This window comes from Scomber scombrus, chromosome 8, assembly GCF_963691925.1.
Source record: "Scomber scombrus chromosome 8, fScoSco1.1, whole genome shotgun sequence".
Classification (NCBI taxonomy): Eukaryota; Metazoa; Chordata; class Actinopteri; order Scombriformes; family Scombridae; genus Scomber; species Scomber scombrus.
Genome location: NC_084977.1, coordinates 30643955 through 30661506, shown reverse-complemented (window position 1 = coordinate 30661506; position 17552 = coordinate 30643955). Strand labels below are relative to the sequence as shown.

The window sequence follows — 17552 nt, the reverse complement described above, 5'->3', positions numbered from 1 at the left end:
TAAAGCTAAGTTTGAGTCTGATAGGATGTAAGTAGGTTTTTAGTTTTACCCTTACATACTGTTCAGGGTCTAAATTGACCCATTTTTACATTGAGAGAGGAAGAAAAAACACCTTAAAGACTTTAATTTTAGCCAGAAATTTGACTTTTCCTAATGTGACCAAGATTATACAAAAACTGAAATCTTTTTGCAGATTTCTGTTGAGTATTTGACAAAAAATGTCAAAAAAACCACCCTTCAAAAATACTGTTCATTCAAATTTAATATCACTGATTGAAAGCGTTATGTTCTCCAGTGTTATATAACATTGGACCATTATATTAATAATGACTGATGAAGTATTGATGAATGATTTGTGCTTCTGAAATCATGTATAGATACTAATTATGAGTCGATACTGTGAAATACCTGAACATCTGAATACCACTACCCTCTGCTTTTAAGCATTTAGGAGAACCCAGTCTCTGATTTGTCCATTCTGGACCACTGTAGAAACATGTGGATATAAAGGACTCATTCTAAAGTAATGAAAACAGGATGATTCTCATTTTCAGGCGATGAAACACAAACTAAAACAATTTTATATTCCATTTCTGCCAAGTTCATTCTGCTAGATGCCACTAAATTCTTCACACTGCACCTTTAAAAAGGGGGGCTCAGTTTACTTTGTTAAGTTTGAGAGGATAACCCAGCTTGGACTCAGAGGCAACTAATTTATATCAGAAAACTTGAGTTATAAACTTTAGGGGGCAAGGGAAGGAGGCTCTAATGAAAAGACACTGTTATGTTGAATTATGGGAAATGTAGGATCTAGTGTTATTTTAGAGCTCGCCTCACATGTGGGACTAAAAAAAATCAGGATATCTCGGCGTCTGCTGCTTCAATTTTGACCGTCCTTATTTGAATCTGTCTCTTGTGAGTAACCCCGACTTTATGAAGGTGCAGCACTGAATAGCTGGAGTGTTTCTCTTTAAGACAGGCGACTGACTAATGTACAGAAAACACCTTAAATGAAAAGTTTTGAATATGATCTGCTGTTTAAGGAATAAGGGGTTTGGACTTTTTACTCCCTTATCACTGTTATGGATTGGGGATAAAAGGGTCTACTGGACTTTTATGGATTAGACATTTCCTCCTCAGTTGGATCAGTTTCAGTGCAGAAAAAGACCTTTTAAGCACTCTCAATGTACGTACAGTGACTGTATATGAAAGCTCAGTATTATTTCCCAGTCATGCGTGACTAATGTTAAACAATATTGAAGAAAAACAGACTTGAGGGATGAAAATTTTCACTTGGATCCAACCTGGTGAAACCTGGAGAAGAAGGAGTATTTATGAGAAGAGGACATTTTCTAAAAGTTGTGAGAATTGCCAAAAAAGAAATAAAGAAAGAAAGAGATGTGTGGACAGTGCTGAGGTTTGACGACTACGACCATAAAAACACAAACCTCCTTTTTAAAATCTCAGCACTGGAAGAGGAAGAAGACGCCTCGGAGTTCGGTGCGTCTGTAGTTTCAAACAGCCGTTAGTACAGAAAATGTCAATGAAAACAAACTCATAACGAAAACTGTCATGAGTTCACCTGCTTGCATGAAATTGCATTTATCGTCCAAGTGGTTTTGTTTACAGATTTATTTCCTTTTTTTCCTTTTTTTTTTTGGTGAGAATTCAGTGTTAAATTTGTAAGATGGATTTCTTAACAGCTTCTTTTTTTCCTTCATGAACTTTTTCAGTATTTAGTAACTTTTTTTTTCTTTCAGGCTGTCGTTGAGGCGTCTCGCTGTAATACTGATTTTCTTGTTACTTTTTTTTAAACAAAAGCAGAGCCTCTTCGACAGCCTCCTGCAGGAAGTTTCAACATCGGACTGGTCTAAAAGTGAAAGGTGTGGAGGTGTAGTAGACCATAGGTAAAAAAAAGCATAACAGCACTTCAAATTTTCTACGATATAACATTTCCTGATATTGTTTCTAAAGATGTTTAATTTGAAGAGATGAGGGGTTTCTCTTCAATCTAATCACCTGAAAGTATATACAGTACATCTCCTGTCTTTCTGCAGTGGTGTTTGCTCTCTTTATGCTTGAAAACGACCACAGAGAGGGAGACTTTTAACTCGAGGGTAATTCTCTTATTCCAAAGACGAATTAATCGACTCCTCACTGAGTTTTTTTTTGCACGGCCGTATCTGTTTGCAAAAGGTTTCGTTAGCTTTTGCAAATGATGTCACTGCAGATGTTTTTCCCCTTTGGTCTGACTCGACTATCCTTTGAATCCCCAACGTTCGACTCTACTTTGTGTCTCCAAAAGTGCCTTTAAGCACAAAACAACTATGTTGACTTCTGTTGATGTTACGGTAGTATATATATAGTAGTAGTATATATATATATATATCTCAAAAAAACGAAACTGCAAAGTAAAGAAAATGGTTTAACAAAGTGCTTTTATCATGCTTAAGACTAAATCAGTATTTTAAACCTGGAGGCCTTCAAAGTACTTTAACTCGTCTTTGTTTAAGATGAGCAGAACATACGACCGATTAGTGTTTTAAATAAAGCAGTGCTACAGTATATTAGCTCAGTAAGTCAATATACAGTACACTATTTTACATGCACACAATAATTAATATGTTTTAGTTGTTTTTTTTAGTTTCCCAGACATATCCTTTAATTTTTCTCTATTTGCAGGAAAACTACTGGATAGTATAACGTCTCATGCACCTGAACCACCAGAGAAGTTTCTTTATATTCTTATTATTCTTCTACTTTGCAGCAGCTGCATCCTAAATTGTTATTGTCCAATTTCTCTTTTCTGCTATGACAGAAATAATTTGGTCTTAGCTGCAACAATAAAAAACTTAAATTGGATTGAAGTGGATTTAAAAAACACAAGGAACTAGAAAACTTCCAAAACAACAACCAACGCATGAATTGTTTCATTAGTTTAATGGATATATTTGCAGGTTATTTCCCCCGAACAATAATAATTTATGACTGACAATTATAGTAAAAAAATCACATATGCTATGAGTTCAGTATTATAGTTGAATGTTGTGTTTTTCTCCTCATCAGTTTGAAGTCATCCAATAAGCATGAATCTGGTCATTTGCAGGTATAAAAAGATGTGTATCAGACAAAAAAGGATACATAGTAATGAGATAAAGACAAATATATACGCCACAAAAATCAGGATTCAACAGAAAAGCAGTTGTAAAATCAAGAATAACATTATTAATACAGTAGCGTCAAAGATTTTATCCTATAAAAACAAACCAAGAGCCGTCTAAAAGCATAATAAATAACAAAAACAATAACTTAAGGTGACATATAGATACATTAAATTGTTAAATAAAACATTACACTTTATTTGACATTACTTTTATCTGTCTATGATGGTTTGAAGTCTGTTTAAAAGCTGTAACCTCACTGTGTGGAAGATTATTTCACTTATTTTATTGTAATATGATTTAATCTCTTTTTTTGAGCACATTAAGGACTTTTTTATCAGTGTTGGATTAAAATGTACATGTATATATTTTTATTTCAATCTCCATTTTTAAGCCGACGTAGACGAGAAGTCCTTAAAGCTGCTAGAATTCATATTTTAATATCAACAATGCTGCAGCAACAACTCGACCTGCTCAGCACCAATCAGCAGACAATGATAGAGACTAGCTGGTGAACAAATTAGAGCATTTAGTGGCATAAGAGCCATATATTATCCTTTTTTATTATTATGTGGGATGTGGAAAATGATAAATATCAATTTAAAAGGTGATAATATGTCAGAATTATGTTCACATGTTGTTTCTGATACAAGTGTCCAAAAAACAACAACAAAAAGAGTAAATGAAGGTTTAAAGTGCTCAGAAAAATTGAAATTTGAACATCAAAACTCCATATAATAGATAGATTATGTGCCATGTAAACAGTTAAAGAATGGCTGCTAATGAACCTTTTGGTGAGGTTATTTTTTGTCTACATGTGACAAATATTTAAACAGCTTTTCAATGACTTTACTTGTTTCTAATTAGACACCAAAAAAACAGTCACTGAAAAATTGCTGCAACTATCAATGAATCTGTTGATTTGTTATTTTTGGTTTATAACATGTCAAAAAAATGTCTTGTTTTATCCCGACCAACAGTCCACAACACAAATATATTTAGTTTAACTATTATAAAAGGACTAAAGAAAGCAGAAAACATTCACTTTTGACAAGCTGGAAACAGAAATTCTTTAAAAGGATTACTCAAAATTGCTGAATCGACTAATCTTCACAAATAATAATAACATTTATAAAACTTTAGCCCAGTTTCACATGTATCTTGACCTGCAGATGACTAACTCCACGCTTACTGGGAGTCAAAAGGCAAAGACAGATATGAAGGACTGACCGGAAACTGTACTGTGCTGTTGTTCTGCAATAATAACAACGGTGTAGTTCCAACAGCAGCCACCAGGGGGCACTGTTTCATCTCGTGATGTTTTAGGGGGGAAAGGGCTGGACAATCACCACCTGCTCTCTGGTTCAGTTGAATGTTAAGTCGGGTTCATCACAGACAATCTCACCGGGTCATGAGCCTAATTCTTATTTTTATTATTTTTTGCTTCCGTATTTATAAATTTGAATTATTTCATTTAAGTGTTAATAAGGGGAGTTGGAGCCTTATATTGCCAGTACTATGTTGATGTCAGACAAAGATGTTGCTATTATAATTATAATAATAAATATTCATTTGAACCTGTTGTTTTTTGAAATATGAAGTAGTTAGTTGAAGTGTTTAAAAAGAAAAAAAAGAAAAGAAAAAAAAAAGGTCTGTAGCCAACCTTTTGTGACTAAAATAAACTGCAGTTTTAAATGTGCGAGACAGAAACGAGCTGCCAACGTTACGTACCTTGTAAATGGAGTTTTTCTGTGGTTCAAAGTGAATAGCTGTCATTTCAACAAAAAAAAAAAAAAAAAAGGAGAAGAAAAAAAAAAACTTTAAAATGTGATAATTGATCTCATATTTCTATTTCTTTTCATGGTGATCGTGTTTGCTCTGTACTCTAATAGGCTGATGCATGCGTGTTAAATCATTTTTTTTGATCTCATGTCAACAAGCAGATCACAAGAGAGGGTCGAGCTTTCAGGCCGTTAAGAGGAACTGAGCTGTGTCCGGGTTTTGTTATATTTGGGGTTTTTAAATGCAAAGAATAAGCTAGAGAAACATATTGGATTTCAACTGTGAACGATTTATTAAAATTGTAGCTCTTGTGCCATCAAGACCCGTGAATACTTTTCCTTTGAATGTTAATCTTTCCAGAGGTTCAATGACATGAGGGAAAGTGCCATAAAGAAAACTGCTGAACTTCTTTTACTTTCTACTTGTTTTTCCTTTCTTAGCATGACAAGAAAATTAGTTTTAAGTGTTTTTTTATTTCTTTTTAGCTTTTTTTTTTAATGGTGTTTATCTTTATTGAATTGCTTCACTGTATCAATTGCCTGTTTGAATCAGTTAACGGGTCATTTGTGGGGTTTTAAAAATGGGGCTCAGCAGTCTGTGTACTGATGGCTGAATGTAAAACTTTTAAAAAAGCACTCTGCTGTGAGCCTGCTTCTGTCTGCTCATGAGCTTTCATTTGATCTCTTTCACTGCACAGTGCACCATTTTATCTTATTTCGGTGTGCACATTAGAAGGGTTTTTTTGTACATTATGGAATATCGACAATAAATGTTTTTAACTTGTTGGCTCAATAGTGTCGTGTGTTAATGTTAGAATTATTTAGACTTCCTGTACAGCTTTGACAATAAAGCTGGCTGTCTTTTTTTTTTCTTATTGCCTGTAAATCCAATGAAAAAACCAAAACTCATGTTACAATCCAACAACACTTGTCCTGATTTTAAAAACATTGACATCTTAGTAGTGATAAATTAGAGGTATATTTAAAAAAAGAAAGGCTCAGTAATTTTATAAAACTCCAATTGTGGATCTGGATTAAAGGCCTCACTTTAGCATTTAAAACTGAACATTTTTGCAGCGAAATAAATACATTTCAATGTATTTGCTCAGGGCTCAGTTGCTGCCCCAAGCAAAAGAGTTTAAGTTCTTCGGTGTCTTATTCACTAGTGAGGGTAAGATGGAGCGTGAGATTGACAGACGGATCGGTGCACCATCAACAGTGATGCGGGTGTTTCACCAGACCGACCGTCTTGGTGAAGAAGGAGCTGAGCCTGAAGGTGAAGCTCTAATGGCGCTTTTCCACTATACAGTTCTACCACTACTCGGCTCGACTCGACACGGTTCCAGGAACCTTTTCCATTACAAAAAAGTACATACTCAACGTGGGCGGGGTCGTCATAGTACGACTCCGCGAAACTGCCGTGACTTTGTTTTATACGCGACACAAACACATAAACAATGGAGGCGATGGTGTACTTGCTGCTGTATGAGGTTTTCTGTCACACACAAAGCAAGAGAAGAGAAACGAGTCGCTATAACGCTGTAGCCGGTATTTAAAAATGCCAGGTTCGATTCTTGTGTGGGACGGCTCATGACTCTTCCAGGGACTCTCTGACCAATCAGTGGCCGGCAGTCTGTTGACGTCACATTTAGTATCGGCTCGGCTCGCTTGGAACCTCGGCAGAGCAGGTACTAAAAAAGGACCAGGTACAAGGTCTAGCATTTAAAACTGAACATTTTTGCAGCAAAATAAATGAATTCCAATATATTTGCTCAGGGTTGGGAGTTGAGTTGCTGCCCCAAGCGAAAGAGGTTAAGTTCTTCGGGGTCTTATTCGCGAATGAGGGTAAGACCGCATCCTGACATACAGCGACGCGAGCGAGCGAGAAAAAGTGATTAAAATGCACAAGTTTTCAATCAGCCTTTCCCGACATGCCGCGAGCGACATCGCCCTGTCCAGCAATGATGCCCACCCTTAAAAAAAATCGCTCTGTCTCTATCTTGATGAAATTTTGCAGCTGTGTCCCGCACCTAAACACTTCTTATTGGTTGAAATGTACACGCTGCTTCCTGTTGACAAGCTAGCTAGTTTGTTTACGCCCCTCAATAATTTGATTGGTTTGGAATATACTCGCGATAAAATCGTCACGCTGCATATCAGGACAGTTTCGCGTGAGATTTCGTCACCGGTTCACTCGCTCTCTGTATGTCAGGATGCGGTGTAAGATGGTATGTGATGGTATGTGTGAGATTGACAGGCGGATCGGTGCAGCATCAACAGTGATGCGGGCTCCTGGTCAAGATGCCTCCTGGTCGCCTCCCTTTAGAGATGTTCCAGGCATGGAACGACTGGGTCAGGGCTAGGCCCAGAACACGCTGGAGGTATTATATATCTCTCCTGGCCTGGGAACGCCTCAAGATCCCCCCAGAAGGAGTTGATGACTGTTGCTGGGGGGAAGGATGTCTGGGTTTCATTGCTCAGCCTAATGCCATGGTGATAATGGAAAATGGATGGATTTGCTCATGAGGGCAAAGTAAAGTCATGTTAAACTTTCACTTAGAGTTCAACTGCTGAACTTTGGCAAGAAAATGTGTGATGTTGATTAATAGCAAGTCAAAGTGTGTTAAGCTAATTGTGCTCTCTATAGCTCCATTATACATATTTGGTACCAGCAGCAGGATGGTGCATGTGGGATTGAATCAAGAATTAAAAGGTAATTAAGAAATGCGTGTGGCTCACTGATGTGTCTTTAATAGTTTATGAACAAGCACATTATGGCTGAAGAACGGCATAGAACTATAACAGAGAATACTTGTTAGTAGGATCAGTTCATTGTTGGATATTGGTCTTTGCATTGGATTTGCAGACTCTAAGAAAACTATATAAAATCACCAGCCTCTTTCCCCGATAGCAGAAATAATAAAACACCAAACCAGAAACTTGTATTCATGTAGTAAACCGGAACCTGTAAGAGAAACATTCACATCACTGTTCACTTTTTGAGGAGAGAAAGAAAGAAAGAAATAATACCTCCAATGACCACGAATGACGCTGTAAATGTAATCTAATAAAAAAAGGCCAGACAAAACATGAAGAGCTTGATGAATTTCGATTGAATTCAACACAATGCAGAAGCACACTATTGTTATGTTGATCAGCAAAGACTCAAGAACATGTATCACAATCTTAAATACATGATTTTCATCTTTTCACTGATTGTGAATAGAAACCTGCTGTAGATTCAATCTGAACTGCAGAGAAGCAGTGAGTTTAATTTGTATGATAAAAGGCACTGTGATGATCAGTAGCTGAATAATTCTCTCTCTCTCTCTCAAAGGCTTTGTGTTATGGGCGAACTTGGTGCATTCAAATCCTTTTTTGTCTAAAATATGTCATATATAGCTTTACTTTTTCTCAACATAGATCAGCTAAAGATCAAGAGTGAGGTCATGAGTGATGTTTAAAAGTAGAATAACATAAAGTAATATTAAACAACATGTCATTTTACAATCACAGGCTATAAAAAAGCTTTTCTTAACAGAGATAGTGACTTTTAGATTTGGGTTGCGGCCAACTGGCGGCAATTTGAAATGGAACGAATGAAGCACAAGTCCACCCACAACACTTCCCTCACTTCCCTCGCTTTCTCAGGATTGAAGGTGTAATAATGAAAACAGATGGCCATAATATTAACCTATTGTATTGTTGAGTTATCAAGGACACTTTTGTGTTTTTGTATTGAGCAATGTTAAATATCATCAAAAATGACACTGAGAATTATAGTTCCTGGCACGGAAACAATAATAGAAAAATTAATAACAAATGAAAAGCTTCTGTGTCCTAATAAATAAATACATAAATAAAAACATGGTGTAGGCACGAAACATACTTCCAATTGAAATACAATAGTTTGAAAGTTTTGCTGAGTGCAACTAAAAACAAGGAAAATGTATTTTCATGTGCAAAGATCTATAGATTAAATTTCATGAGCATTTCAGAAACTGCTGTGAGTCTGGGTAGACTGTACATACACACTCAATTAGAGTTGACAACCGTGTACAAAGTAATAACACAGAGAGAAATAACAAAACAGATACAAAGCAGACTGATTAGCATTAGCACAGAAATCAATAACTCGACACTAAACCTACAGTATGGTACATTCACAAATAAGGAAATATACAGTATAATTTTCTCCACATTTTGCTATATTACAGCATATAAGAATAAAACTGACATGTATAATACAAAAAAATATGTTAAATATAAACACATATCTACTTTAAAGTAAATTAATATACTTTTTACAATATTTAAATTTGGTAGCAGTTTATAAATCTGGTTGAGGAACTCTGCTGTGTTCATAAAATACATTTAAATTGTTCAAGTCTATTTTAAGAAAATCACACAAAGACATAAAAACAAATAATCTGACAAATAAATAGCTTTTACAGTCTAGTGCTCCAGATGTGTGCTAGCGCACTGTGCAACATGTTGCATGCAGAGCCACCGGTTAACACGGGCACGTCCCCTTTAAAAGAATAAAAGTTAAAACCTTCAAAATAATTCTCTCTGAAATATTATTATAATGATAATTTTTGGGATGCCCAACATTCAAGAGGCCAAGTGGCGCTGAATCAGTAACAACAGGAATACAACTCAAACGTCGTGGAAGTCCAAAACCAACACTGTAAATGACTCAAATCCACAAATGACACAAATAAATACAAATGTTCAAAAAACTGAGGAGCAGTAAGTTCATGTTAAGTAAATAAAGATTTTCATCTATAATTTCATTTCATGGCATTAATGATTGCAAATTGGTGATTGATGACCAACCAAACCTATAGATAATTTGCTCTGATGGATGAGTTGTAAACTTAATTTGGTTTCTTTTAACAGAGAAAAATCCAAATAAACGAAAATGAATCACTAAAAGTCAGGTGAGGACGTTCTCTCATCTCATTGGTCAAATGTTTCTGGGGCAGGAGGAAGGAGGAAGGTCCTGAAGAAGCTCCAAATGAAGACCAAATGCAACATACTTTATTGTCAGTCCAGGTCTGATCTTGAGTAATTCTGTGTATCATAAATTGCCTCTTGGAGGACATTAAAGTTTTGGTCTGCACCCAAATACAATTATTGGGTTCAGACCAAACAAGCCAGATTCAACCAGACTCCATAAAATAACACCATAAAATACATTAAAGGCTTACAATATAACCCACAGGTGGCGAAGAGGGTAGAAGCTTTGAAGAGACAACTGATCACGTCTTCCAAAAAAAACACAATTGACCATATTTGTTTCGTGGGTGGGAAGCCAGTGAGGGATCACATGACTGCCGCCTCTTGCTGTCAGGTCAGAAGAGGCAAAAACCAGCAAAATCTTTCGAATCTTAAAAAATAAATGGCTTTACTTGAAATTTCTAAACCGTCTTTTCCTTTTCTCTAATCCTATAGTAGAAAACATATTTTGTTGATGCCCATTTCCACACATTTTTTAACCTTACAAGCAGCTCAGGATGTGAAAATATGAACAAAAACAACAAAAAACAAAATATTTTATCACAAGAAAACAGCAGTGATGGCTGATACAGGAGGAATGAAATCATATTTCTTAGTAACAGTGATTGATTATGTAAAAGACAATGCTTTGAAGCCACATTTGCTGTGTACTTTGTTGTGATATCAGAGCTTTTGTTAAAAAAAAAGAAAGAAAAAAAAGAAGGTGGCAGTGGATTTGGTGGTTGTGTGTAAGATGTGCGGGAGGTCTTCTTCTTGAGACCCCCCAAAAAAGCTAAAGCTGTTCCTGGATAACAAAGTAATTCCCGTCTTTGACATCTGATACTTAAACAAAGTGGTGCATCATCGGCGTATATAGATGTATCGGACAAAAGATAAAGAAAACATTTATTCAAGAGCCAGTGGAGTCATATGAATCATAAGTAATATGACCTGTCTGCCCACACTAGCCTGTAAATTAAAGTATAATTGATGTCATATGGGGATAGTTTTACAAGTTTAACTCAAGTTTGTGTGGGATTCTGCAAAAAACTTGTAGTGTTAAAAAGTTGAGAGGTACCTTAATTTTCAACAATCAAGCGCTGTGGTTTAGTCACTTGCTGCTCAGGACAGGTTATCCAGACACAAAGCAGGCGCGGGTAATAATAAAAGTACACGAACGACGCCACCGCTGCCATCGAGCGTTCCTCAGACTGTGGAGACGTTGTTGGGTGCGAGCATGTTTGTGAAGGCGGGCGTCTCTGCGTCTTTGGGGCTGGATTTGTCCAGGACGGAAATCTGAGTGACTGTGCTGCTCTCGGTGAACAACGTACGGCGTCGTTTACTGTACCTCAGGTAGTTCTGAGTCTGCCACTTCCAAAATCTCTTCTTTAACTCTGCTTGCACCTAAAAACGAAGACATGGAAAATTAATGAATCTAATATACTTTTTTCATTAGAGCGACAATTGGTCAATCAATAGAAAGTTATAACAGTTTCGATCATTGTTCAAGCAATAATACCACAAAATATCTGCTTCCAGCTTATTAAATAATAGATTTTGCTGTTTTTCATTGACATATATAACAATAAATTGAATATTTAGAGAGGTCTGGACTGCTTGGACATAAGAAGCAAATTGAAGTCATCATTTTGTCGTCTAAGAGAACATTTCTTTTTACCATTTTACCACCAGATAATCAATTAAATTAATGAAAATAATCCGTAGTTGCAGCCCTAGATTTATTAGCACTTAGACTGCTATAAATTCTCTGCATACTTTCAACCAGACCAGAAATCTAATAAACTAAGGTGATTGAAAAGTGGGTGCACAGGGTGTTTTATTTTAAGCAAACTGTCCTGAAATCCCAGACATTAAGACTGTCCTCAGGCTCTTATTCATGTCATTGTGACAAGGAGAAGAGGAACAAGTGGACTAAAAGGTAGGAGACAGCAGACAGATGGGATGAAATGCAGAACTATTTATTGAAAAGCAGAAGAAACTAGGACACAGGAAGCAAACTGAGCAGAAGACTCGAGATTGAACTGAAAACTGGACTTAAATACGAACTGAACTAACGAGGAGATGAGGTGCAGGTGGGGAAACACAGAGCAAGGCGGGGCTAATGAGGCTAAATGCAGAGCAGGTGTGTAGAAGAGGCAGAGGGAACAGCAGGTTGGGGAGGAGCATGAAAAACCAAAAACCTAGAAACACAAACTTCTTCATTAACCCTCCTGTTGTCCTCGAGCCGAGGAGTGAGTGAGTGAGTAACGGAAGGAAGGAAGGAAGGAAGGAAGGTAATGGGGAGGAAAGAAAGAGAGAGAGTGAGGGAGGGAGGAAAGAAGGAAGGAACGAAGGAAGGAAAGAAGGAAGGTAATGGGGAGGAAATAAAGAGAGAGAGGGAGGGAGGGAGGGAGGGAGGAAGGAAGGAACGAAGGAAGAAAGGGGGATGGAAGAAGGAAGGACAGAAGGAAGGAAGAAAGGAAAGAGAGAGGAAGGAAAGAAGGAGGGAGGAAGGAAGGAGGGAAGGAAGGAAGAAAGGAAAGAGAGAGGAAGGAAATAAGGAGGGAGGAAGGAAGGAGGGAAGGAAAGAAAGAAGGAGGGAGGAAGGAAAGAAGGAGGGAGGGAGAAAGGAAAGAGAAGGAGGGACGAAGGAAGGACAGAAGGAAGGAAGAAAGGAAAGAAAGAGAGAAGGAAGGAGGGAGGAAGGACAGATGGAAGGAAGGAAGGAGGAAAGAAGGAACCGTCAAAACAGACGGTGTCAATTTGACCCGGGAGGACAACACAAAGGTTAATAAACCAACATGCAAAGAACCGTCACAGAATACAGAGTCCAGTCCAAACAAATAAATAGGGGGAAATGTCCGAGGGTCTCTGCAGAACTGGTGGAGAATACTGATGGATGCGTGAATGGCTGATATGGTAAAGATCCCCATGTTAATAATGCAGGTCATTAAGAGGGTTGTATGATCACAGAGTTTGGTGTGGCAGGATTAAAATACTATGATTTGACAATACATGACACTATATTGATTTCATTAGGTTTGTTATTACATTAAACAACTGTCTTTGGCTTTCAGGCACTAATGTACTGTTAAGAGCTTTCAGTGAAGTAATCAAGTTTCCCAATTATAATTACAACTTGAATGAGCTCTGATAGTAGTAATTTAATAGCTTTGTGTAGGTTTTGTGGATGTGCACAGTACACAATAATACTAATAATACTGTACAGTATAGCGTTCACTTACCTCACCATTTAGGAAACAGTAGAGCATGGCCACAACGAATCCCTTAGAAGTACAAAACACATGATCAAACAAATATTAAATGTTAAAACATACAGTGTACATGTTGATTGATTTAGTGTCTTTGAAAGCATCCATGTTGGTTTACAGGTGCTTTTTTTTATTTGTATCTGCTTCTGTGTGTTTTACCTGAAAGGATCCCAGACCGAGCTCTATGAAGATTCGAGCCTCTGTTCCAGTGTTTTCTGGCAGGAAGGCAAACACCATGTAGTGCATCCCGAACAGAGGAATGAGAAGCAGAGTGGATTTGGCCAGTCTCCTGCACACACACACACACACACACACACACACAAAGAGACACACTCCGTGACTACATGTGTGTGAGTGCAAGTATTTTGTATGAAAATAGAAGATAATACTCATATCTCACTTGAAGTGGCTGGTGTCATTTCCTCCGACACCAGGAGATCTCAGCTTCTGCACCAGAATACGGATCACGTTGATGAAGATGATGAAGTTCACCTACATTAAACGAACAAATGCAGCCATTTTTTTTCTTTTTGTAGCACAGTAGTTTTATCAATACATTACACCTGAAGAATGTATTATTTTGCTTTGCTGTTTTTGATGCTACCACTGGGGAGTGCTAGCGTCAGAAATTTCACAAATCCACAAAATGTTCCTTTCAAAAACCCATTACATTATACTGTATATTAGCCGACAGTTGCTTATTTAGTTATTCAGCAGTCAAATCATTCACCTGTAGTTTTGTTTCGGGCTACCTGGATAATTTAAGTCCAATTACTGCTCTACTTATAACTTTGTTTAGTTCTCCACCAACTCCTTAGAAAAAACATCTGGCTCCTTATCTTATGCAACCGACTCTCAGAGCAGTTAGTGAAATAGTCATGAAATTGAATCTATAGATTTGTCTAAGTGGACATGAATTAGTTGTGTCAATTGTGCCCGAGTCCAATAGTTTTCATCGTTGTCAGAGTAAAGATGATATAAATACATGTTTTGAATAAAAAGTATGCAACCAAGCTAGCTAGCTCAGCTCTAGCAAAGCTTTATTCTCCCTCTTCAATAACAACAATAGAGAGAAAATATAAAGAAGCTGATGGAACTATTGTGACTGACTTACATTGACCCTGGGAAGAGTAGCTGTTGCCTTGGTAACAGCTAATGGGGATCCAAATAAACCAAATAACTGACTTTCAGTAGCCCAGCTGGACTGGCTAGTGAGTTAGCAGTTAACCAGCCTGTGCTGCGAGTATCTACTATGTCACCAATCTTCCAGACCAACATATGTCATGTGTGCGACTTTGTAGTGTGACTGGGAAATTTCCAAATTAAGGAGACAAAGAAGGACAAATTTTTAAAAATGTATTTTTGGAACCAGAAAGCTTCTCATTCAATAAAACAAAACCACAATCACACCAGCAGGAAAAAGGAAGTGCACTGATTAACTGTCAATGTAAAAACGCCAAAGATGATGATTTGCACACCGGCCAAGTTTCCCTGCTTCGATACAGGAAATGGCCGTGCTTTCCTGGACTTTTTAATTGTCGGTCCTAATGTGAACACCAGATGAGAGTCTACGGTAGCTGCTGCAGGCTTAATCTAAGATCGAGGACTCTTCAATATAACTCCGTCTGAAACTGTTCTGTACTGACCAGCAATGACGCCGTTATTGGAGCTTTTATGATCCACCAGATGAAGGCCACATCTGTGTCATCCCAGCAGCTGAGACACACAACATACAATAATGAGATAAACAAGACCTTTACAGGAATATAATGTTACAGATCTCATAAAGAAACAAACACAATATCTCACAGTTCACAACTAGAACATATAAACTATGTATCATCTACAGTTCATCACAACCATCCACTTACCGTGCCATCACTATGAATATTAAACATAAAGCAGCTGTACTAATGAGATAATTAATTAATCTGCTTTGTGCATAATTTAGTATCTCTACATTTAACATGTAAACATTATGAGTAAGAATAGGACATATATATATGTAGATTTATAAAACATGGTGCTCCAAATGTAAAGTAGATCTTTTCAGAGGGGACCTATAATGCAAGTATGAAGTTTGAAGTATGAATTTTTTACATCATTTTTTTATGGCACCAAGACAGCATTGTGTCCCACATTCAGGGACAGTGGTGGTTGGATGCATAAACAAATGAAAGTGCATCTTATGGCGCTTTTCCACTAAACAGTTCTAGCACGACTTGACTCGACTCAGTTTTAATTGTGTTTCCATCAGGGATAGTACCTGGTACCTGGTACTTTTTTAGTATCTGCTCTGCGGAGGTTCCAAGCGAGCCGAGCCGATACTAAATGTGACGTCAATAGACTGCCGGCTGCTGATTGGTCAGAGAGTCACTGGAAGAGTCATGAGCCGTCCCACACAAGAATCAAACCCGGCATTTTTAAATACCGACAACAGCGTTACAGCGATTCGGCTCAATTTTCTTGCTTTGTGTGAGACAGAAAGCCTCATACAGCAGCAAGTAGGAAGAAAGGAAGGATGGACGGAAGAAAGGAAAAGAATACAGGAAGGAAGGAAGGAAGGACAGAGGGAAGGAAGGAAGGAAGGAAGGAAGGAAGGAAGGAAGGAAGGAAGGAAGGAAAAGAAGACAGGAAGGACAGAGGGAAGAAAGGAAGAAAGGAAGGAAGGAAGGAAGGAAAAGAAGACAGGAAGGAAGGAAGGAAGGACAGAGGGAAGGAAGGAAGGAAGGAAGGAAGGAAGGAAGGAAGGAAGGAAGGAAGGAAGGAAGGAAGGAAGGAAGGAAGGAAAAGAAGACAGGAAGGACAGAAGGAAGGCAGGAAAGAAGGAAGGAAGGAAAAGAAGACAGGAAGGACATAGGGAAGGAAGGAAGGAAGGAAGGAAGGAAAAGAAGACAGGAAGGACAGAGGGAAGGAAGGAAGGAAGGAAGGAAGGAAGGAAGGAAGGAAGGAAAAGAAGACAGGAAGGAAACTGGGCCGGTTCTGCCGATGTCCCACGTAGCGTTACAGCGATTAGTTTCTTTTCTCTTGCTTTGTGTGAGACAGAAAGCCTCATACAGCAGCAAGTACACCATCGCCTCCATGTCCTCCATTGTTTATGTGTTTGTGTCGCATATAAAACGAAGTCACGGCAGTTTCTGGCAGCTGTGCTATGACGACCCCGCCCACGTTGAGTAGGTACTTTTTTGTAATGGAAAAGGTCGTTCCTGGAACCGTACCGTGTTGAGCCGAGCCGAGTCGAGTCGTGCTAGACCTGCATAGTGGAAAAGTGCCAATTGTGTCCCACATTCAGGTACAGTGGTGGTTGGATGCATAAACCAATGAAAGTGCATCTTATTTGGAGGTTACTTGAGAGCGTCTATTGATTCTTTTTCCTTATTTTTCGGTGACATTTTCTTTGATTTCCTGCCGCAGCGGCTCACCCTTTGTTATCGTAGAACTTTCGAGTGAGGATCCACGCTGTTATGATTGTAGTCGGGAGACCTGGGAGGCACAAACAGAGTGACCTGATCATTAGAGTCAAAAAAGAAGCTCTCTCTCTCTTCTTCTCTAACAGATAGGGACAGGCAGGAAACCCTTAGCAAAAAGACACGAAGGTTAAGTATATAAAATATAGTATATAAAAAGTCAACTTCAAGTATACTGCCTCAGTTTTAGTATAAAATAAGTATACTCGTAGTACACTTGAATAAACAGCTTTTTGCTAAGGGAAGAAAGGAAGGAGTATGATCAGTCGGGGTTACTCACCCCAGCCGATGAGAATGTACCACCAGAAATATTTCTTCTGGAAGACGAAGGTGAGCGCCAGCAGCGTCTGCAGGTACATGCCCTCCACCAGCAGCCAGAAGTAGTTGGCAAGGATACTGAACTGGAAAAAGGCCACTGCTGATTTACAGGATGTCTGTGAGATTAAAAAAAAACAAAAAAACAACAAGGGCCAAGGATCAGATTAGTCTGTTGGTCTCAATACGGTTAAGAGTACAGAGGATGATTGCCTGATATTAACTTGTGACCTGCTTGGTCAGACACCATCTGAAGCTGTCGATGTTTTTTATAATTACACTACAATTAAGTTTGAGGTCACTCGGTCGTGTTGGTATAGATATCGAGGAGAGATCGCTGCAGTGTCAGGCTGTTGCACAACACTGTTACATCTCACTGTTATGTGACTTTTTAAACCAGATATTTAACCCTCCTGTTGTCCTTGAGTCAAGGAAGGAAGGGAGGAAGAAGGAAGGAAGGGAGGGAGGAAGAAGGAAAGAAAGGAAGGAGGGAGGAAGGGAGGAAAGGAAAGAAAGAAGGAAGGTAGAAGGGAGGGAGGGAGGGAGGAAAGAAGG

At 38.2% G+C, this 17552-nt stretch overlaps 1 protein-coding gene across 1 annotated transcript in view; it reads right to left on the bottom strand.

Annotated features, from left to right (window-relative positions):
- Positions 1-11149: 11149 nt before the first annotated feature.
- The window catches only part of ghrhrb (growth hormone releasing hormone receptor b), a 57986-nt gene continuing 51583 nt past the window's right edge, over positions 11150-17552 (bottom strand). Inside the window, exons 5-11 of the mRNA XM_062424864.1 lie at positions 16963-17116; positions 16638-16698; positions 14862-14931; positions 13616-13707; positions 13375-13504; positions 13189-13230; positions 11150-11347 (exon numbers count right to left, since the gene is read on the bottom strand). Coding sequence (XP_062280848.1) covers positions 11150-11347; positions 13189-13230; positions 13375-13504; positions 13616-13707; positions 14862-14931; positions 16638-16698; positions 16963-17116 — 747 coding nt within the window. The remainder of the gene's footprint in view (positions 11348-13188; positions 13231-13374; positions 13505-13615; positions 13708-14861; positions 14932-16637; positions 16699-16962; positions 17117-17552) is intronic.